The sequence below is a fragment of the Coregonus clupeaformis genome, chromosome 29, assembly GCF_020615455.1.
Source record: "Coregonus clupeaformis isolate EN_2021a chromosome 29, ASM2061545v1, whole genome shotgun sequence".
In the NCBI taxonomy this organism is placed as follows: Eukaryota; Metazoa; Chordata; class Actinopteri; order Salmoniformes; family Salmonidae; genus Coregonus; species Coregonus clupeaformis.
In genome coordinates this window covers 8866377-8889771 of record NC_059220.1, presented here as the reverse complement: position 1 = coordinate 8889771, position 23395 = coordinate 8866377, and the positions used below count along the sequence as shown (strand labels likewise).

General features: G+C 43.3%; 1 protein-coding gene across 10 annotated transcripts in view; it reads left to right on the top strand.

Moving 5' to 3' along the window:
* The window catches only part of sash1b (SAM and SH3 domain containing 1b), an 83198-nt gene that overhangs the window by 46617 nt on the left and 13186 nt on the right, over positions 1-23395 (top strand). For 8 of the 10 annotated variants that reach the window (XM_041854632.2, XM_041854636.2, XM_041854633.2 and 5 more), the window contains exons 2-8: positions 5437-5571; positions 5727-5777; positions 7421-7476; positions 13087-13124; positions 14129-14218; positions 14951-15066; positions 21114-21221. In XM_041854632.2, coding sequence (XP_041710566.2) covers positions 5437-5571; positions 5727-5777; positions 7421-7476; positions 13087-13124; positions 14129-14218; positions 14951-15066; positions 21114-21221 — 594 coding nt within the window. Of the gene's footprint in view, positions 1-5253; positions 5272-5436; positions 5572-5726; positions 5778-7420; positions 7477-12618; positions 12994-13086; positions 13125-14128; positions 14219-14950; positions 15067-21113; positions 21222-23395 lie in introns of those variants that run through there. The other 2 variants (XM_041854637.2, XM_041854640.2) reach the window with 2 other exon arrangements.

The window sequence follows — 23395 nt, the reverse complement described above, 5'->3', positions numbered from 1 at the left end:
GGCCAGTAACGGAAAGGTTGCTTGTTCAATCCCTGCCCTTGAGCAAGGCACTTAACCCTAATCTCTCCAGGGTCGCTGTCAATAATGGCTGATCCCTGGCCATGACCACACTCTCTGAGGGTGTCTCGGGAGGAGTGGGATATGCAAAAAAACACATTTCCATTTCGCCATAATTGTACAGATTAAGAGATTGTACATATGTGAAACAGGACAAATATAAGCACCCCCTATTTGACTAGCTTTTGGCAGTATACCGTACTGTATACCGGGATATTTGGAAATAGCCACGGTATGGTTTTTCAATACTGTCAATACCGTTAACTATTTCTATGAAGTTTTTCAATACATTTTAATATTTGTAGCTACTTTTTAAGTAAATATCTGCAGTCAACTTGTGCAATACGTTAGGGCATGAAGCATATCGCTTTCTTCATTTCACCTATCACATTATTTTACATTCTGAAGCTTACTGTAGTTCCCCAGAACAGTTGAGCCAGTCACGTGTGTTTGTTTGTAAAAGGCACAACAGGATAAAGCAGGAGCAGGTGAGTCCAGCTGTGTATTGACAGGGGTCGCGTATATTGACTTTATATTGAAAGTCAACAGTGTTTGTTTGCTTCTATAGTGATCAGGGACGTGCAACTATAGTTTTCCTTCACAGAACACACTCGGCAGAAAATAGCTTCATTTTCATCAGATGACAACAACGGAAAACCAAGGTCTTTTTTTTTTGCGGTGCATGGCTTCATATTTCTAATGTTTATCATAGAAAGAATATAGCCAGCTACATTTCCTAATGTTTTGCTTAAAGTTAATCTTGCATTTTATCAGAGAACGCTGGCTAGACCGCGAAAAGGAGCTTCACGTCAGTCAGAGCGCTGTCTGCTTATAGAATGCCCCTTGGTGAATTCTCATCCCAGTGGAGAAGTGCAACTGAAGCACATTTAGTCTGATGCCGAGCAGAAATTACAAGAAGCATTTTAGATCTACTTTTACAAAACGCAGCAAGATATTTATTAGGCATTTTATGCCTTAACTTGCTAGTTATCTAAGTGGCTGAATGAATAAGATGACGGGGCATCATATTGTGTTAGCTTATTGCCGTGTTTGATAAGTCAAAGCCCATTGGATGAGCTCACCGTACAGCTGCCACTGTTATCTTGCTGTTGGTGTGTTTTTTTTCCTCTCTGTTCTCGGGCAGAGCAGGTAGGCCCGTTGCCCTAGCGACTCCAGACTCCACACAGACACAGCGTGTACACATGCTGCTCCAGAGCCAGTGCTGTTCTTCCTTCAGACAAGCATGCGTCAAAACTATGTTCATTTGCACAATGTCTCTCGTTAACATTCGCTTGTAAATGTCCAAACGCACCAAAAATGACATTCAGTAGCTCCTACATACGTAGATGTAAATTCTCTGTAACTTGTGCAAATTTTGTTAGCATTCTGGTAATAGACACCCAATGGGCTTTTCTGTGTTTTTTGGTGTACATTTCTGCCCCCGTGTGTACTAAACCGGTAATGGCGTAAATCCCGGGATGAGAGGATGGTATGACAATAAGAAAATCTGGATACCGCCCAAGCCTATATTTGACCTTTTTATATGCGATGCTTCATCTGAAGCAAAGCCAGACTCACAACCACAAGGGGTCAGGTGAGGTATCCACTGTAGCGTTGTTTCTGAAAGGAGCACCATAAGACAGATCTCTGATCACCATACCACGGCCTCAGGACACGAGACAAGGAAGATATTTTGTCTTCAGAGACCTTCCGGATCCAATCATTGCCAACTGGTAACGTGACACCAACACTGTCCTTTTCTCCTTTGATCTGATGAGACCCGTTACAGAGGGCTGCCTCAGTTACTGCTTATAGAGGGAGAGTTTAGAGATTTAAGGAAGCCCTGATGCTATTGTTCAGTAGTTTCAATGGAGATTCCCCATGTCAGGAAATGCACAGGGCATCTGCAACCCATCTGTGCTGCCTACTGTTTGTCTGAGGGTCACACTGTAGCAGAAGTGCCAGGTTTTCCCTCTACTCTTGACTGACAAGCATCAGACGGTTGGATACAGAATAAAGTATTAAGCAGGATCTTGGATGGGGAATATAACTATGACCATTACATTCACGGGCATAATGTAAGACCTGTAAGAAGCATCATTCATAGAAGATATTTTTCATAGAAGTGAAGACATTAAGACGGCTATTTTTCATAGCAGCTACGATGACGTAGGATATGTTGTTTTGAACAGAAACACGCATACCATGCAAAGTAAGCGCTGGGGGGCATGAGATATCATGTGGTCACACCACAATGGCCTGTTTATAAGAAGCACGCAGTGGCGATCGGTCTGTGGCCTGACAGTGCTATGCCTCTCACTGGACAACAGCCTAGATCATTCATTCATTCATTTATTTCTCAACTCGACGAATGAAAAGAAAATGCACCCTATTCCCTATATAGTGCACTACTTTTGACCAGAGCCCAATGGGCTCTGGTCAAAGGGCCCTGGTGAAAAGTAATGCACTTCATAGGAAATAGGGTGCATTTGGGACACATGCAGCCAAGCAGCTAGATTTGACTGTTTCTGACCTCAGGGCATTATGTCATTTAACCAAATGAATGAATGGTTCTTTTTTCTGGACAGTTGAGCCAGTCAGTCACAGTATCATACCACGAGAGTAAGGGTTAGTATCATACCACGAGAGTTAGGGTTAGTATCATACCTCGAGAGTTAGGGTTAGTATCATACCACGAGAGTTAGGGTTAGTATCATACCACGAGAGTTAGGGTTAGTATCATACCACGAGAGTTAGGGTTAGTATCATACCACGAGAGTAAGGGTTAGTATCATACCACGAGAGTTAGGGTTAGTATCATACCACGAGAGTTAGGGTTAGTATCATACCACGAGAGTTAGGGTTAGTATCATACCACGAGAGTTAGGGTTAGTATCATACCACGAGAGTTAGGGTTAGTATCATACCACGAGAGTTAGGGTTAGTATCATACCACGAGAGTAAGGGTTAGTATCATACCACAAGAAGGAGACCAGTGAGCCTACAGTTGCTGGTTACAACTCAGGATTGTTTGGGGAAAAGACATTAGAATACATACCCCTTTAGATCCCCCTTTAAATTAATTATAACATAATATATTCATCATTTCTGACAGTTTAGAGAGCTAAGGTTGGGCAGAGTGCAGACACATTTACATCCACACAAAGGAGTAGTGTGAGGGATGAATACCCTTTTTAAATTATTCATAATAACAGATTTAATATTGATGTTGTCTGCATGCTTTGTGGCAGTTGGAGTATAGCATATATTGCTCTGTTCTGGCTGATGACATTAACAGCCCCATTAGTGCTCACAACAACCCTGTCATGTAATGTAAGAATGTGTCAAAACATTCCTGTTAGTGAGCATTTCTCCTTTGCCAAGATAATCCATCCACCTGACAAGTGTGGCATATCAAGAAGCTGATTAAACAGCATTATCATTAAGCAGGTGCATCTTGTGCTGGGGACAATAAAAGGCCACTCTAAAATGTGCAGTTTTGTCACAAAACACAATGCCACAAATGTCTCAAGTTTTGAGCGAGCATGCAATTGGCATGCTGACTGCAGGAATGTCCACCAGAGCTGTTGTCAGAGAATTTAATGTTAATTTCTCTACCATAAGCCGCCTCCAACGTCATTTTAGAACATTTGGCAGTACGTCAAACAGGCCTCACAACCGCAGACCACGTGTAACCACACCAGCCCAGGACCTCCACATCCGGCTTATTCACCTGCGGGATCGTCTGAGACCAGCCACCCGGACAGCTGATGAAACTGAGCATTATTTAGGTCTGTAAAAAAGCCCTTTTGTGGGGAAAACCCCATTTTTGATTGGCTGGGCCTGGCTCCCCAGTGGTTGGTTCTATGCCAACCCATGTCTGCTCCCCTGCCCAGTCATGTGAAATCCATAGATTAGGGCCTAATTTACTTATTTCAATTGACTGTTTTCCTTATATGAACTGTAACTCAGTAAAGTCTCTGAAATTGTTGTATGTTGCGTTTTTATATTTTTTTTCAGTATAGTTTAATACTGTAGCACACACACACAGTGGTATGTAACAGCAGCTGATTGTCAGCTTTGCATTCCTCAGATTTTTTGCAGAGCAAGCTGGAGACCATGTTTAGTCACTGTTTCTTGTAAAGAGAAAATAATTATATGAAATATTGAAGAAGAATGTCTGAATCAGTGAAATTAAACACCAGAGAGGCATCCCAAATGGCACCCTGTTTCCCTATAGTGTACGACTTTTGATCAGAGTCCTATGGGCCCTAGTCAAAAGTAGTGCACTATAAAGGGAACAGGGTGCCATTTGGGGATGCCTCCCTGGTGTTTAATTTCACTGATTCAGACATTCTTCTTTAGCACAAACTGCTTATCAGTGAGAAGCTCAAGGTTACAGCTGATCTGGCCAGTGTGTCATATCACTATTTTCTCTTTGGAAGAAAAACGGTGACTAAACATGTTCTCCAGCGAGCTCTGCAAAAAAATCTGAGTATCCCCATACCAGTACTGATATGGGGATATCAAAATGTGATTCAGCAGCATAGTCTATATCCATGAAGCCCTCACCCTAGTCCCTGTCATGTAAACATTAAAGGAAGAGTACAATGTCAAATCAGATTTCAAAGAGAGAAGCAGGTTTTGTAGAGTAAATGGTATCAGCCTGGCTCTGTGGGACAGAGAACAGATATCACTGTTATTTATTTTATAAATCCAGTTTGGGATATGAAAATCAGCAGCAATACTTTGAAGACATTTGCAGGAGATGTCTGCAAAAGTCCATCTTTACATTTTCTTCTGTCCACACAACAAAGGGCACTAAAGAACACAATAGTAGGACGTCTCTGCAGGGTCCTGTAGGTCTTTAGATCCTGGGTTTCTGTTGAGGGAAAAGGCCATCTCACTAGTCTTCCTGTTCATTTATGGTACAATGAGCTGTGTACTTGAACCACAACTTCTCAAGTTGATCCTGTTGACAGTGGTGAGGTCAAAGACGACTGTACATACGATGCCTCTCTCACCTCTACGCTTCTGGGGGTCACCGCTGAGGAGGTCAGGAGAGTGTGTAGGCGTCGTGTTACTGGGGAGAGGGAGGGACAGTAGCTCACACGCATACACACCAGTCTTTCTGGCCCCTGGTCACACACACTCCCCCGGTTCTCTACCACTGCACATTCCTAAGGCTTCTGATGCTGATGTCGTAAAACAATGGTCAGTTTACTTGTCTACTGTTTTCCTGTTGTACTATGCGCCGGATGTGGGTCTGTGACGTGATGGCTCATGCCAACTCTCTATTGCTTTGTGACATGTAGATCCTTACTATGTGATGAGGTAGTTCTTCCTCTCTGTTCTTACGGACCATGTCTTCTCTTCTAGGATGGCTCGTTGGGAACCTTTGAGGACTTGGCTCAGGAGTACTCAGACTATTACAGCACCTCTCTCACTGACGTCCAAGACAGAATGGAGGAGATTCGGAAACGGAAGGTTGTACAAGATGCAGAATCAGAGATGGTAAATAATATTCTACTCATTAGGTATAACTTAACGGTTGCAATTTTACAAATCAGACGTCGTCCTTCATCATTATTTAACATCAGTACAGTGTGTGACGGTTCTGAATATAGTTCTATTCCTTACTGCTCCACTTGTGCCTTCTGGGCTTTCAGGAAAAGGTTGACTTAGTCCCAACATCACTGCAGCTTCGCTCTCAGATCCAGGTGAGTGAGTTCTCCCTCACACACACATACACACAGACACGCTCCTCCCCGATTGTATATTTACTCTCTGGGAGGACGGATTCCCTCAGCTCCGATCCTGAATAACAGACATCATAGAGCAGCTACGGTGCATTCAGAAAGTATTCAGACCCCTTCACGTTTTCTGCATTTTGTTACGTTACAGCCTTATTCTAAAATGGATTGAATTGTTTTTTTTGCCTCATCAAAGAACACTTCCTCTACAGGTTTTTAGAAACTTTTGCAAATGTATTAAAAATAACTCTGACCCTACTCAGTATCACTCAAGGACATCCTGCGTTGTCTTGGCTGTGTGCTTAGGGTTGTTGTCCTGTTGGAAGGTGAACCTTCGCCCCAGTCTGAGGTCCTGAGCGCTCTGGAGCAGGTTTTCATCAACTATCTCTCTACTTTGCTCCGTTCATCTTTCCCTCGATCCTGACTAATCTCCCAGTCCCTGCCACTGAAAAACATCCCCACAGCATGATGCTGCCACCACCATGCTTCACCGTAGGAATGGTGCCAGGTTTCCTCCAGACGTGACGCTTGGCATTCAGCCCAAAGAGTTCAATCTTGGTTTCATCAGACCAGAGAATCTTGTTTCTCATGGTCTGAGAGTCCTTTAGGTTCCTTTTGGTAAACTCCAAGCGGGCTGTCATGTACCTTTTACTGAGGAGTGGCTTCCGTCTGGCCACTCTACCATGAAGGCCTGATTGGTGGAATGCTGCAGAGATGGTTGTCCTTCTGGAAGGTTCTCCCATCTCCACAGAGGAACTCTGGAGCTCTGTCAGAGTGACCATTGAGTCTTGGTCACCTCCCTGACCAAGGCCCTTCTCCCCCGATTGCTCAGTTTGGCCGGGCGGCCAGCTCTAGGAAGAGTCTTGGTGGTTCCAAACTTCATCCATTTAAGAATGGAGGCCACTGTGTTCTTGGGGACCTTCAATGCTGCAGACATTTTTTGGTTCCCTTCCCCAGATCTGTGCCTCGACACAATCCTGTCTCAGAGCTCTACAGGTGTGTGCCTTTCCAAATAATGTCCAATCAATTGAATTTACCACAGGTGGACTCCAAGTTGTGGAAACATCTCAAGGATGATAAATGGATACAGGATGCACCTGAGCTCAATTTCGAGTCGCATAGCAAAGGGTCTGAGTACTTATGTAAATAAAGTGTTTTATTTTTAATACACTTGCAAAAAAATTCTAAAAACCTTTTTTCGCTTTGTCATTATGGGGTATTGTGTGTAGATTGAGGCAAATTAATTTAATCAATTTTAGAAAGTCAAAGGGTCTGAATACTTTCCTAATGCACTGTATGAGTCAGGACACTGCTCTGTCATTGTGGTCTCAAGGAGAGATGTTTTAATGCTACAAAGTCACGTTTCACTGTCTATAATGGAGACTGTGGCCTTGTGAGTTGTAATGCATGCTGTTATAGTATGCGTCTGGCGGAAAAAAAGGTTAAAAGAATTAGACTGAGGAATGTGTACTGTCGCCTTTTTGTGGCCAATGAGATGCACATTAGGAGTTCCAAACCAACATGCCTGTCTGTGCGCTAGAATGCGGTTCCCCTGTGTTTGTCAGTTTCCATTGGCTGCATGTCTGAGTGCAGTGTTCTGTTCTCTACAGGAGTCGCTAGGGCTGAGTTGCAGTAACGCCGTGTCCACTCCTGAGACTGAGAGAAGGTAAGACCATAGAGATGCTGTATATAACACTCAAACTGTTCTTATTCTAGATCTATCACCGGCATGGTCTCCCCTTTGTGTGGAGTGGAATGTGACGTCCTTTATATGTAGTTACATTTGTGTTGCTTATCAGTTGTTGGAAGTAGGACAGTCATAGCACTTCCGTACATTGTCTTCTTGTCCTAGTGAAATTAGTTATCTTTTTATAAACTGGGTGGGTCGAGCCCTGAATGCTGATTTGGCTGAAAGCCGTGGTATATCAGACCGTATACCATGGGTATGACAAAACATGTATTTTTTTATTACGTTGGTAACCAATTTATAATAGCAATAAGGCATCTCGGGGGTTTATGGTATATTGCCAGTATACCACGGCTAAGGGCTGTATCCAGGCACTCTGCGTTGCGTCGTGCTTAAGAACAGCCCTTAGCCATGGTATATTGGCCATATACCACATCCCCTCATACCTTATTGCTTAACTATAAATTGTTGAACTCCTGGGGTTAGGTCGGACAGGACAGTCAGTGGGACAGTCGTAGCACTTCCATACATCTTCTCCAAGGTTGCGTCTCAAATGGCACCCTATTCCTTATTTAGTGTACTACTTTTGACCAGGTCCCATAGGGCAATGTAGGGAATAGAGTGCCATTTGGGATGCATGAGGAAACGTGTTTCACACTTTGGCTGATGGCCGCCTGTCACTTTTATGAAGTGTTCCTTTACTAGTCTACCACCAGATCAATTCCTCTACTAGTCTACCAACAGAACACTTCCTCTACTAGTCTACCAACAGAACACTTCCTCTACTAGTCTACCAACAGAACACTTCCTCTACTAGTCTACCAACAGAACACTTCCTCTACTAGTCTACCAACAGAACACTTCCTCTACTAGTCTACCAACAGAACACTTCCTCTACTAGTCTACCAACAGAACACTTCCTCTACTAGTCTACCAACAGAACACTTCCTCTACTAGTCTACCAACAGAACACTTCCTCTACTAGTCTACCAACAGAACACTTCCTCTACTAGTCTACCAACAGAACACTTCCTCTAATAGTCTACCAACAGAACACTTCCTCTACTAGTCTACCAACAGAACACTTCCTCTACTAGTCTACCAACAGAACACTTCCTCTAATAGTCTACCAACAGAACACTTCCTCTACTAGTCTACCAACAGAACACTTCCTCTACTAGTCTACCAACAGAACACTTCCTCTACTAGTCTACCAACAGAACACTTCCTCTAATAGTCTACCAACAGAACACTTCCTCTAATAGTCTACCAACAGAACACTTCCTCTACTAGTCTACCAACAGAACACTTCCTCTAATAGTCTACCAACAGAACACTTCCTCTAATAGTCTACCAACAGAACACTTCCTCTACTAGTCTACCAACAGAACACTTCCTCTAATAGTCTACCAACAGAACACTTCCTCTAATAGTCTACCAACAGAACACTTCCTCTAATAGTCTACCAACAGAACAATTCCTCTACTAGTAACCAACAGAACAATTCCTCTACTAGTAAACCAACAGAACAATTACTCTACTAGTCTACCAACAGAACACTTCCTCTACTAGTCTACCAACAGAACACTTCCTCTACTAGTCTACCAACAGAACACTTCCTCTACTAGTAAACCAATTGAACACTTCCTCTAATAGTCTACCAACAGAACACTTCCTCTACTAGTCTACCAACAGAACACTTCCTCTACTAGTAAACCAATTGAACACTTCCTCTAATAGTCTACCAACAGAACACTTCCTCTACTAGTCTACCAACAGAACACTTCCTCTACTAGTCTACCAACAGAACACTTCCTCTACTAGTCTACCAACAGAACACTTCTTCTACTAGTCTACCAACAGAACACTTCCTCTACTAGTCTACCAACAGAACACTTCCTCTACTAGTCTACCAACAGAACACTTCCTCTACTAGTCTACCAACAGAACACTTCCTCTACTAGTCTACCAACAGAACACTTCCTTTACTAGTCTACCAACAGAACACTTCCTCTAATAGTCTACCAACAGAACAATTCCTTTACTAGTCTACCAACAGAACAATTCCTCTACTAGTAAACCAACAGAACACTTCCTCTACTAGTCTACCAACAGAACACTTCCTCTACTAGTCTACCAACAGAACACTTCCTCTACTAGTCTACCAACAGAACACTTCCTCTACTAGTAAACCAACAGAACAATTCCTCTACTAGTCTACTAGTAAACCAACAGAACACTTCCTCTACTAGTCTACCAACAGAACACTTCCTCTACTAGTCTACCAACAGAACACTTCCTCTACTAGTCTACCAACAGAACACTTCCTCTAATAGTAAACCAATTGAACACTTCCTCTAATAGTCTACCAATTGAACACTTCCTCTACTAGTCTACCAACACAACAATTCCTCTACTAGTCTACCAACACAACACTTCCTCTACTAGTCTACCAACACAACACTTCCTCTACTAGTCTACCAACACAACACTTCCTCTACTAGTCTACCAACACAACACTTCCTCTACTAGTCTACCAACACAACACTTCCTCTACTAGTCTACCAACACAACACTTCCTCTACTAGTCTACCAACACAACACTTCCTCTACTAGTCTACCAACACAACACTTCCTCTACTAGTCTACCAACACAACACTTCCTCTACTAGTAAACCAACAGAACAATTCCTCTACTAGTCTACCAACAGAACAATTCCTCTACTAGTAAACCAACAGAACACTTCCTCTACTAGTCTACCAACAGAACACTTCCTCTACTAGTCTACCAACAGAACACTTCCTCTACTAGTCTACCAACAGAACACTTCCTCTAATAGTAAACCAATTGAACACTTCCTCTAATAGTCTACCAATTGAACACTTCCTCTACTAGTCTACCAACACAACAATTCCTCTACTAGTCTACCAACACAACACTTCCTCTACTAGTCTACCAACACAACACTTCCTCTACTAGTCTACCAACACAACACTTCCTCTACTAGTCTACCAACACAACACTTCCTCTACTAGTCTACCAACACAACACTTCCTCTACTAGTCTACCAACACAACACTTCCTCTACTAGTCTACCAACACAACACTTCCTCTACTAGTCTACCAACACAACACTTCCTCTACTAGTCTACCAACACAAGACTTCCTCTACTAGTCTACCAACACAACACTTCCTCTACTAGTCTACCAACACAACACTTCCTCTACTAGTCTACCAACACAACACTTCCTCTACTAGTCTACCAACACAACACTTCCTCTACTAGTCTACCAACACAAGACTTCCTCTACTAGTCTACCAACACAACACTTCCTCTACTAGTCTACCAACACAACACTTCCTCTACTAGTCTACCAACACAACACTTCCTCTACTAGTCTACCAACACAACACTTCCTCTACTAGTCTACCAACACAACACTTCCTCTACTAGTCTACCAACACTTCCTCTACTAGTCTACCAACACTTCCTCTACTAGTCTACCAACACAACACTTCCTCTACTAGTCTACCAACACAACACTTCCTCTACTAGTCTACCAACACAACACTTCCTCTACTAGTCTACCAACACAAGACTTCCTCTACTAGTCTACCAACACAAGACTTCCTCTACTAGTCTACCAACACAAGACTTCCTCTACTAGTCTACCAACACAACACTTCCTCTACTAGTCTACCAACACAACACTTCCTCTACTAGTCTACCAACACAACACTTCCTCTACTAGTCTACCAACACAACACTTCCTCTACTAGTCTACCAACACAACACTTCCTCTACTAGTCTACCAACACAAGACTTCCTCTACTAGTCTACCAACACAAGACTTCCTCTACTAGTCTACCAACACAACACTTCCTCTACTAGTCTACCAACACAACACTTCCTCTACTAGTCTACCAACACAACACTTCCTCTACTAGTCTACCAACACAACACTTCCTCTACTAGTCTACCAACACAACACTTCCTCTACTAGTCTACCAACACAAGACTTCCTCTACTAGTCTACCAACACAAGACTTCCTCTACTAGTCTACCAACACAAGACTTCCTCTACTAGTCTACCAACACAACACTTCCTCTACTAGTCTACCAACACAACACTTCCTCTACTAGTCTACCAACACAACACTTCCTCTACTAGTCTACCAACACAAGACTTCCTCTACTAGTCTACCAACACAACACTTCCTCTACTAGTCTACCAACACAACACTTCCTCTACTAGTCTACCAACACAACACTTCCTCTACTAGTCTACCAACACAACACTTCCTCTACTAGTCTACCAACACAACACTTCCTCTACTAGTCTACCAACACAACACTTCCTCTACTAGTCTACCAACACAAGACTTCCTCTACTAGTCTACCAACACAACACTTCCTCTACTAGTCTACCAACACAACACTTCCTCTACTAGTCTACCAACACAACACTTCCTCTACTAGTCTACCAACACAACACTTCCTCTAATTACCAGTATTGTGAGTTTGGAAGGATGGATGGTCATATTGTAAACACAGGAGAATAAGAGAGAGAAAGGAGGGAGGAAAGGAGTAATCTGGGTCATGAGTAAACATGGTCCTATACACTGAGTCAGCGGGGTGTCGGCGACGCCAGATTTAGGTTTGTTTACTTGGCTAGTTACACCGTAGCTTTATCATTGTCCAGTATAAAACAATTGTAGAAGTAGTACCTCCTGTTAGTGTGCTCTAAAATCAAGCCTAAGTCACCTCAAAGTAACATGACTTCATACAATATGCTGGTCTTGGGTTGCCACCTCTGAGAGTTGGTTCCCTTCAGAAGAACACAAGCCTTGATTACTACTAACCATGCGGAAGGAAAGGTTGTAGAGTTTTGGGCAGGCAGTGACTAGGCAGGGCGCCCCCTTGTGGCCACCTGTAGAACTGTGTCCAGTGGGGGATGATAGTCGCTAGCATCAGCAACAACGATCAGCTGATGTCAGAGGAGAGAGTCAAGGGGAAAGAGAGGGTGAGGGTAGGAGAGGGTGAGGGTGGGAGAGGGTGAGGGTGGGAGAGGGTGAGGGTGGGAGAGGGTGAGGGTAGGAGAGGGTGAGGGTGGGAAAGGGTGAGGGATACAAACCAAGGCCACGTGAGGAGCAGTGGTGTTGCAGTCAGGGTTTGAAAAGCCCCTATTGTTGTTGAGATGGCCACAGTGATCTGACCTCTGTCCAGCAGCCAGACCAGCTCTGACTAGCAGCATGATGTTTTCCCATCTGGACTGACCACTGGGAACGGTCCCCATTAACACTATACTGGCCTGGTCCGGTGGCACGAGGGACAGTGCACATTTGGTTTGTTGGGGACCGTGCATGTTTGTGAGGGACAGTACTCATCTGTAATTCTTGGAGAGAAAACTCAGGATGGATAAAGGGGTGTTTCGTCGAAGATGGAACAGTAGGATAGCAGCAGTACAATGAAGAAAATTGCATCGGAAAACAGGTGAGATTGTCTGACCAGACTCTGCATCTTCTATTTCTTGGGTTGTTTTTTGTTTGTGCCATCTCTTGTTTTTGATTCTTGGTTGATTTGTAGGTTGTCCATGCATAAATCATCTGATGATGGATCAGGGGGTAAGTAAACATTTATTTTCATCAATTCTGTAATTTGATCGGTCTAAAGTATTACGAGGTAAAGGTATACTGAACAAAAATATAATCCATCGACCTGACAGGTGTGGCATATCAAGAAACTGATTAAACAGCGTCATCATTACACAGGTGCACCTTGTGCTGGGGACAATAAAAGGCCACTCTAAAATATGCAGTTTTGTCACACAACACAATGCCACAGATGTCAAGTTTTGAGGGAGCGTGCAATTGGCATGCTGACTGCAGGAATATCCACCAAAGCTGTTGCTAGAGAATTGCATGTTAATTTCTCTACCATAAGCCGCCTCCAACGTCGTTTTAGAGGATTTGCCAGTACGTCCAACCGGCCTCACAACCGCAGACCACGTGTAACCACGCCAGCCCAGGACCTCCACATCCGGCTTCTTAACCTGCGGGATCGTCTCAGACCAGCCACCCGGACAGCTGATGAAACTGAGGAGTATTTCTGCCTGTAATAAAGCCCTTTTGTGGGGAAAAACTCATTCTGATTGGCTGGGCCTGGCTTCCCAGTGGGTGGCCTATGCCCTCCCAGGCCCACCCATGGCTGCACTATGCCCTCCCAGGCCCACCCATGTCTGCACCCCTGACCAGTCATGTGAAATCTAAAGATTAGGGCCTAATTTATTTATTTCAATTGACTGATTTCCTTGTATGAACTGTATCTCCAGTAAAATCGTTGAAATTGTTGCATGTTGTGTTTATATTTTTGTTAAGTATAGTTACTTGAAATACTACACTAATGGTTGTTATTGTGTGTTAATACAAATTAGCTAGTACCTCATTTGAAGATTTAATTTAGCCACTTTTGTTCTGAGTTACAATTTGATGTTACATTTTGGAATAACTACATTTGCTTAACTTTAAAAAATTTGTACATATTTTTAAAGTTTGCTAGGGGTAGTCATTGTATGGGGCAGTGTGGATTTCATCTATTTTATTCAACCCTACTGTATGTCCTTGTTTAGGAAAATGGGATGAAATGAGACAGAAAAACAAGTCTTTCTGGCAGAACTTTCGGAAGTCGCAGAAAGGTGTCATGCGGCAGAACTCAAAAGGTATGTTTCTGTTTTGGATATATTCTCTCTTTACCCAACATATTTCTGATCACACAAGTCAGAAAACTGTCCTAGTCCCACTCCACTGAAACTGTCCCAGTCCCACCACATCTGAAATCCCAGTCCCACTCCACTGAAACTGTCCCAGTCCCACCGCATCTGAAATCCCAGTCCCACTCCACTGAAACTGTGTCCCAGTCCCACCGCATCTGAAATCCCAGTCCACTGAAACTGTCCCAGTCCCACCGCATCTGAAATCCCAGTCCCACTCCACTGAAACTGTCCCAGTCCCACCGCATCTGAAATCCCAGTCCCACTCCACTGAAACTGTGTTCTAGTCCCACCGCATCTGAAATCCTAGTCCCACTCCACTGAAACTGTCCCAGTCCCACCGCATCTGAAATCCCAGTCCCACTCCACTGAAACTGTTCTAGTCCCACTGCATCTGAAATCCCAGTCCCACTCCACTGAAACTGTGTCCTAGTCCCACCGCATCTGAAATCCCAGTCCCACTCCACTGAAACTGTGTCCCAGTCCCACCACATCTTTTGTATTTTCCATGTGTTTATTGAAAGGGATTGCACTAAAATGAAAAAAAGTGTATAGACTAGAGGTGGAACTGGGATTTGATCCCACACAGGCATGATGTGCTGGGGGGCGGCGGCTTTCTATCTTATCTGTCCCACTGTATCTAACCAACCCCTCCCCTGCTACTATACTTCTGTTTACCAGGTGGCGAGGACATAGGTTTTGTGGCCAGTGACATCACTATGAGTGATGAAGAGCGTATCCAGCTGATGATGATGGTGAAAGAGAAGATGATCAGCGTGGAGGAGGCCCTCGCAAGGGTATGATGATGTCACTTCCAGTCTTCCTACTGTATGTGTTGTTTTCCTCCAGAAACACTCTTCTCAGAATGTATAGTCCCACTTCAAACAAAGTCCAACTTATAAAGGCTTCATAGAGCATACATAAACGTGTCATAAGCACTACATAAATGCTTCACAAATCAGCGATAAGCATATGTCATACTCTATACTTTATAGCAGGGGTTCTCAGTGGTACTGCAGGGGGTTAAATGAGGTACTGCAGGTGGTCCGCGGTTATTTATATATATATATATATAATATATATATATATAATATATATATATATATATATACATACATACATACATACATACATACATACATACATACATACATACATACATACATACATACATACATACATACAGTACCAGTCAAAAGTTTGGACACCTACTCATTCAAGGGTTTTTCTTTATTTTTACATTGTAGAATAATAGTGAAGACATCAAAACTATGAAATAACACATATGGAATCATGTAGTAACCAAAAAAGTGTTAAACAAGTCAAAATATATTTTAGATTCTTCAAAGTAGCCACACTTTGCCTTGATGGCAGCTTTGCACATGCTTGGCATTCTCTCTACCAGCTTCATGAGGTAGTCACCTGGAATGCATTTCAATTAACAGGTGTGCCTTGTTAAAAGTTATTTTGTGGAATTTAATGCGTTTGAGCCAATCAGTTGTGTTGTGACAAGGTAGGAGGGGTATACAGAAGATAGCCCTATTTGGTAAAAGACCAAGTCCATATTATGGCAAGAACAGCTCAAATAGGCAAAGAGAAACAACAGTCCATCATTGCTTTAAGACATGAAGGTCAGTCAATCCGGAAAATGTCAAGAACTTTGAAAGTTTCTTCAAGTGCAGTCGCAAAAATCATCAAGCACAATGATGAAACTGGCTCTCATGAGGACCGCCACAGGAAAGGAAGACCCAGAGTTACCTCTGCTGCAGAGGATACGTTCATTAGAGTTAACTGCACTAGAGATTGCAGCCCAAATAAATGCTTCACAGAGTTCAAGTAACAGACACATCTCAACATCACCTGTTCAGAGGAGACTGCATGGTCGAATTGCTGCAAAGAAACCACTACTAAAGGACACCAATAAGTAGAAGAGACTTGCTTGGGCCAAGAAACACGAGCAATGGACATTAGACCGGTGAAAATCTGTCCTTTGGTCTGATGAGTCCAAATTGGAGATTTCTGGTTCCAACCGCCGTATCTTTGTGAGACGCAGAGTAGGTGAACGGATCTCTGCATGTGTGCTTAGTGGGACTATCATTTGTTTTTCAACAGGACAATGACCCAAAACACACCTCCAGGCTGTGTAAGGGCTATTTGACCAAGAAGGAGCGTGATGGAGTGCTGCATCAGATGACCTGGCCTCCACAATCACCGACCTCAACCCAATTGAGTTGGTTGGGATGAGTTGACCGCAGAGTGAAGGAAAAGCAGCTAACAAGTGCTCAGCATATGTGGTAACTCCTTCAAGACTGTTGGAAAAGCATTCCAGGTGAAGCTGGTTGAGAGATTGCCAAGAGTGTGCAAAGCTGTCATCAAGGCAAAGGGTGGCCACTTTGAAGAATCTCAAATATAAATATAATTTGATTTGTTTAACACTGTTTCATCATTCATCATTCCATATGTGTTATTTCATAGTTTTGATGTGTTCACTATTATTCTACAATGTAGAAAATAGCAAAAATAAAGGAAAACCCTTGAATGAGTAGGAGTGTCCAAACTTTTGACTGGTACTGTGTGTGTGTGTGTGTGTGTGTGTACGTACAGTTGAAGTCGGAATTGTACATACACCTTAGCCAAATACATTTAAACTCAGTTTTTCACAATTCCTGACATTTAATCCTTGTAAAAATTCCCTGTCTTAGGTCAGTTAGGATCACCACTTTATTTTAAGAATGTGTAATAATAGTAGAGAGAATTATTTCTTTCAGCTTTTATTTCTTTCATCACATTCCCAGTGGGTCAGAAGTTTACATACACTCAATTAGTATTTGGTAGCATTGCCTTTAAATTGTTTAACTTGGGTCAAACATTTCGGCTAGCCTTCCACAAGCTTCCCACAATAAGTTGTGTGAATTTTGGCCCATTCCTCCTGACAGAGCTGGTGTAACTGAGTCAGGTTTTTAGGCCTCCTTGCTCACACGCTTTTTCAGTTCTTGTCACGATCGTTCATGAATGGGTCAGACCAAGGCGCAGCGTGATATGCATACATGTTTATTAGAACCAAATAAACAACTACAAAACAACAAACGAAACGTGAAGTCCAAGGTACACAAACAACATACCTAACACGGAACAAGATCCCACAACCCACTAGTGCCAATAGGCTGCCTAAGTATGGTCCCCAATAAGAGGCAACGAGCGACAGCTGCCTCTGATTGGGAACCACACCGGCCAACATAGAAATACACATACTAGAATATTCAACATAGACAATCACCACATAAAAAATACACACCCTGACTCAACAAATAAGAGTCCCCAGAGTCAGGGTGTGACAGTACCCCCCCCACCAAAGGTGCGGACTCCGACCGCACAACCTTTACTTAACAGGGTAGGGGCCGGGTGGGCATTCCGCCTCGGGACCACCGCCTATTCTCCTCCTCCCTGTTGCGCCCCTGGTCTGGACTGGACCTCGGCGTGCTGCTTCCCCTCTCCTTCCTCCCACTATACTCCAAGCCCTGTCTGGACCCTGGTGTGGGAGACCCCGAACCTGGAGAGGGGCTGACGTCTGGGTCTGGACTGGAGCCGCTGACCGGAGCCGGTTCCGGGCACCGGTGGAGCGGACTGCTCAGGTTCCGGACTGGAGCCGCTGACCGGATCTGGACTGGATCCCGGTGGAGCGGACTGCTCTGGCTCCGGAGTGGAGCCGCTGACCGGAGCTGGATCAGGCACCGGCGGAACGGACTGCTCTGGCTCCGGACTGGAGCAGCTTACCGTCCCATGGTGTTTATACTTGCGTACTATTGTTTGTACAGATGAACGTGGTACCTTCAGGCTCCCAAGGATGAACCAGATTTGTGGAGGTCTACAATTTTTTTTCTGAGGTCTTGGCTGATTTTATTTTCAAGCAAAGAGGCACTGAGTTTGAAGGTAGGCCTTCAAATACATCCACAGGTACACCTCCAATTGACTCAAATGATGTCAATTAGCCTATCAGAACTTTCTAAAGCCATTACATCATTTTCTGGAATTTTCCAAGCTGTTTAAAGGCACAGTCAACTTAGTGTATGTAAACTTCTGACCCACTGGAATTGTGATACAGTGAAATAATCTGTCTGTAAACAATTGTTGGAAAAATTACTTGTCATGCACAAAGTAGATGTACTAACTGACTTGCCAAAACTATAGTTTGTTAACAAGAAATTGTTGGAGTGGTTGAAAAATGAGTTTTAATGATTCCAGCCTAAGTGTATGTAAACTTCCGACTTCAACTGTGTGTGTGTGTCTGTATATATATCTTAAGAGCGTCTGCTAAATGACTAAAATATACACTACCGTTCAAAAGTTTGGGGTTACTTAGAAATGTCCTTGTTTTCGATAGAAAATCTTTTTTTTTGTCCATTAAAATAAACATCAAATTGATCAGAAATACAGTGTAGACATTGTTAATGTTGTAAATGGCTATTGTAGCTGGAAACGGCTGATTTGTAATGGAATATCTACATAGGTGTACAGAGGCCCATTATCAGCAACCATCAGTCCTGTGTTCCAATGGCACGTTGTGTTTGCTAATCCAAGTTTATCATTTTAAAAGGGGAATTGATCATTAGAAAACCCTTTTGCAATTACGTTAACACAGCTGAAAACTGTTGTGCTGATTTAAAGAAGCAATCAAACTGGCCTTCTTGAGACTAGTTGAGTATCTGGAGCATCAGCAATTGTGGGTTCGATTACAGGCTCAAAATGGCCAGAAACAAATAACTTTCTTCTGAAACGCGTCAGTCTATTCTTGTTCTGAGAAATGAAGGCTATTCCCTTGCGAGAAATTGACAAACTGAAGATCTCGGACAACTGTGTACTACTCCCTTCACCGAACAGCGCAAACTGGCTCTAACCAGAATAGAAAGAGGAGTGGGAGGCCCCGGTGCACAACTGAGCAAGAGGACAAACACATTAGTGTCTAGTTTGAGAAACAGACGCCTCACAGGTCCTCAACTGGCAGCTTCATTAAATAGTACCCGCAAAACACCAGTCTCAACGTCAACAGTGATGAGGCGACTCTGGGATGCTGACCTAGGCAGAGTTGCAAAGAAAAAGCCATATCTCAGACTGAAGAAGAAAATATTAAGATTGGCAAAATAACACAGACACTGAACAGAGGAAGATTGGAAAAAAAGTGTGATGGACAGACGAATCAAAGTTTGAGGTGTTCGGAACACAAAGAACAACATTTGTGAGACTCAGACCAAGTAAAAACATGCTGGAAGAGTGGTTGATGCCATCTGTCATGGTGGAGGCAATGTGATGGTCTGGGGGTAAATTCATTAAAAATCCTACAATGTGATTTTCTGGATTTTTTTTCTCATTTTGTCTGTCATAGTTGACGTGTACCTATGATTGTATGATTTTCAAGTAATTAATTTGCATTTTATTGCATGACATAAGTATTTGATACATCAGAAAAGCAGAACTTAATATTTGTTACAGAAACCTTTGTTTGCAATTACAGAGATCATACGTTTCCTGTAGGTCTTGACCAGGTTTGCACACACTGCAGCATGGATTTTGGCCCACTCCTCCATACAGACCTTCTCCAGATCCTTCAGGTTTCGGGGCTGTCGCTGGGCAATACGGAATTTCAGCTCCCTCCAAAGATTTTCTATTGGGTTCAGGTTTGGAGACTGGCTAGGCCACTCCAGGACCTTGAGATGCTTCTTACGGAGCCACTCCTTAGTTGCCCTGGCTGTGTGTTTCAGGTCGTTGTCATGCTGGAAGACCCAGCCACGACCCATCTTCAATGCTCTTACTGAGGGAAGGAGGTTGTTGGCCAAGATCTTGCGATACATGGCCCCATCCATCCTCCCCTCAATACGGTGCAGTCGTCCTGTCCCCTTTGCAGAAAAGCATCCCCAAAGAATGATGTTTACACCTCCATGCTTCACGGTTGGGATGGTGTTCTTGGGGTTGTACTCATCCTTCTTCTTCCTCCAAACACGGCGAGTGGAATTTAGACCAAAAAGCTCTATTTTTGTCTCATCAGACCACATGACCTTCTCCCATTCCTCCTCTGGATCATCCAGATGGTCATTGGCAAACTTCAGACGGGCCTGGACATGCGCTGGCTTGAGCAGGGGGACCTTGAGTGCGCTGCAGGATTTTAATCCATGACGGCGTAGTGTGTTACTAATGGTTTTCTTTGAGACTGTGGTCCCAGCTCTCTTCAGGTCATTGACCAGGTCCTGCCGTGTAGTTCTGGGCTGATCCCTCACCTTCCTCATGATCATTGATGTCCCACGAGGTGAGATCTTGCATGGAGCCCCAGACCGAGGGTGATTGACCGTCATCTTGAACTTCTTCCATTTTCTAATAATTGCGCCAACAGTTGTTGCCTTCTCACCAAGCTGCTTGCCTATTATCCTGTAGCCCATCCCAGCCTTGTGCAGGTCTACAATTTTATCCCTGATGTCCTTACACAGCTCTCTGGTCTTGGCCATTGTGGAGAGGTTGGAGTCTGTTTGATTGAGTGTGTGGACAGGTCTTTTATACAGGTAACGAGTTCAAACAGGTGCAGTTAATACAGGTAATGAGTGGAGAACAGGAGGGCTTCTTAAAGAAAAACTAACAGGTCTGTGAGAGCCGGAATTCTTACTGGTTGGTAGGTGATCAAATACTTATGTCATGCAATAAAATGCAAATTAATTACTTAAAAATCATACAATGTGATTTTCTGGATTTTTGTTTTAGATTCCGTCTCTCACAGTTGAAGTGTACCTATGATAAAAAATAAACACATCTTAAACTGACTCTCTTCCTCTTCTCTCCTCCTTTCCTCTCCTCCTCACAGCTGAAGGAGTTTGAGACCCTGAGCAGACAGACCTGCAGCACTGATCTTACAGAATGGCCTGATGCTCCCAGTTCAACCCTGAATGAGTCCTCCACCTCCAACAGCAATGTAAGTGTTTATATAAACTCATTGATATAAGTGTTGTTGCTCTGTATTCTTTGGTTTATGGTGTATATAGTATGAGCTCATCGTGCTACCATGTAACAAAGGCTACTGAGCTGTTTATGCCCATCCCTCCCTCTCCCTCCCCATCTCCCTCCTCCCTCCCCATCTCCCTCCCCTCATCTCCCTCTCCATCTCCCTCTCCTCCCTCCCCCTCTCCATCTCCCTCTCCTCCCTCCCCATCTCCCTCTCCATCTCCCTCTCTTCCCTCCCCATCTCCCTCTCCTCCCTCCCCATCTCCCTCTCCTCCCTCCCCATCTCCCTCTCCTCCCTCCCCATCTCCCTCTCCTCCCTCCCCATCTCCCTCCCCTGTAACGTGCCCTCTCCCAACAGGCATGCCATCCGGGCAGACCGCTATTCATCCCAGTCAAAGCGCCTGCTAACCCCTATTGTACTGCTGTGAGTGGGTGGATTCAGCACTGTGCTGTGTTGTGCAGGCCGCAGCTCTTTTCTGCGTGGTTGCAGTGATTAGGGGGCTCCGGTCCAGCCAACATATTTCAGATCCATTTGGATGGCCTCACTCGGTTTCTCTCTCCGTCATCTCTCCACAGTCATCCTTCTGTCCATCCTCCCACTGTCACCCTTCTTTCTTTTCTTTTTTTTACCTCACTCTCTGATTTGTAACTCCTTCAAAACCGGTGTTTGATCTTTTGAAATTGATGCAAATGTTCCTGATTTTCCTACTAGTTCTTGGCTCCGTGTATCTGCAGCTTCTAACTTGAACTTTATCTTCCAATGATTACATAAGACTATATTGTCTGCAATTCACTTTCTTTGAGCTCAAGAACAACCGTACTACACAACTCTAGTGCTGTAAATAATTAAAATATTACTCTCATATTTAAATCATTAAAATATTACTCTCATATTTAAATCATTAAAATATTACTCTCATATTTAAATCATTAAAATATTACTCTCATAGGCATTTAGAATCTTCTCTCTCTTTTTTTTTTTTTTACCAAGATGCCACCTACACGCTCCAGATGTTGCTGTACCTCTTAGGCAGAATAGGCATCATATTTATTAGTTGAAGATGCTATGCATACTATGATGTAGCCTGTGTATAAAAAAAAAACTGAATTAGGTGGACATTAAGTGCTCACAGCTCCCCAAGATGCGTGGTCTCGCTCAGCTGTGACGAGTAGAAGATGAGCGCTCGTGGCCCGATGTCTGCTTGGCTATATTTAAGAAATAACCATTGTTTCTATTTCTCCTCTGGTCCACAGTTGTAGCTTTCCCATATGTTTTCATTCTAATTAACTCTATGGCTAGTTGTAGCTTTCACATATATAGATTCTTTCTCACTAACTTTTTTTCTAACTACTGTCCCAGGCCCTAAATATGAGACCATATAACATCTATCTGCTGAGGCCTGCTCTGACATGTATTCATTTAGGATGGGAAATTCCAGTTTGCAAACCTTTCATGTTCTTGCACACATCTCTTAGTCAGTGCCTGACCAGGGCCTTTAAATCGATTGCAGGTGTACACTCTGGTTTGATCCTTCAGTACTTATATTGAGCTCATATCCTGCATGTAGTCTCTACCTCAATAATAATATAGTTACAGTGGGGGAAAAAAGTATTTAGTCAGCCACCAATTGTGCAAGTTCTCCCACTTAAAAAGATGAGAGAGGCCTGTAATTTTCATCATAGGTACACGTCAACTATTACAGACAAAATGAGGAAAAAAAATCCAGAAAATCACATTGTAGGATTTTTAATGAATTTATTTGCAAATTATGGTGGAAAATAAGTATTTGGTCAATAACAAAAGTTTCTCAATACTTTGTTATATACCCTTTGTTGGCAAAGACACAGGTCAAACGTTTTCTGTAAGTCTTCACAAGGTTTTCACACACTGTTGCTGGTATTTTGGCCCATTCCTCCATGCAGATCTCCTCTAGAGCAGTGATGTTTTGAGGCTGTCGCTGGGCAACACAGACTTTCAACTCCCTCCAAAGATTTTCTATGGGGTTGAGATCTGGAGACTGGCTAGGCCACTCCAGGACCTTGAAATGCTTCTTACGAAGCCACTCCTTCGTTGCCCGGGCAGTGTGTTTGGGATCATTGTCATGCTGAAAGACCCAGACGTTTCATCTTCAATGCCCTTGCTGA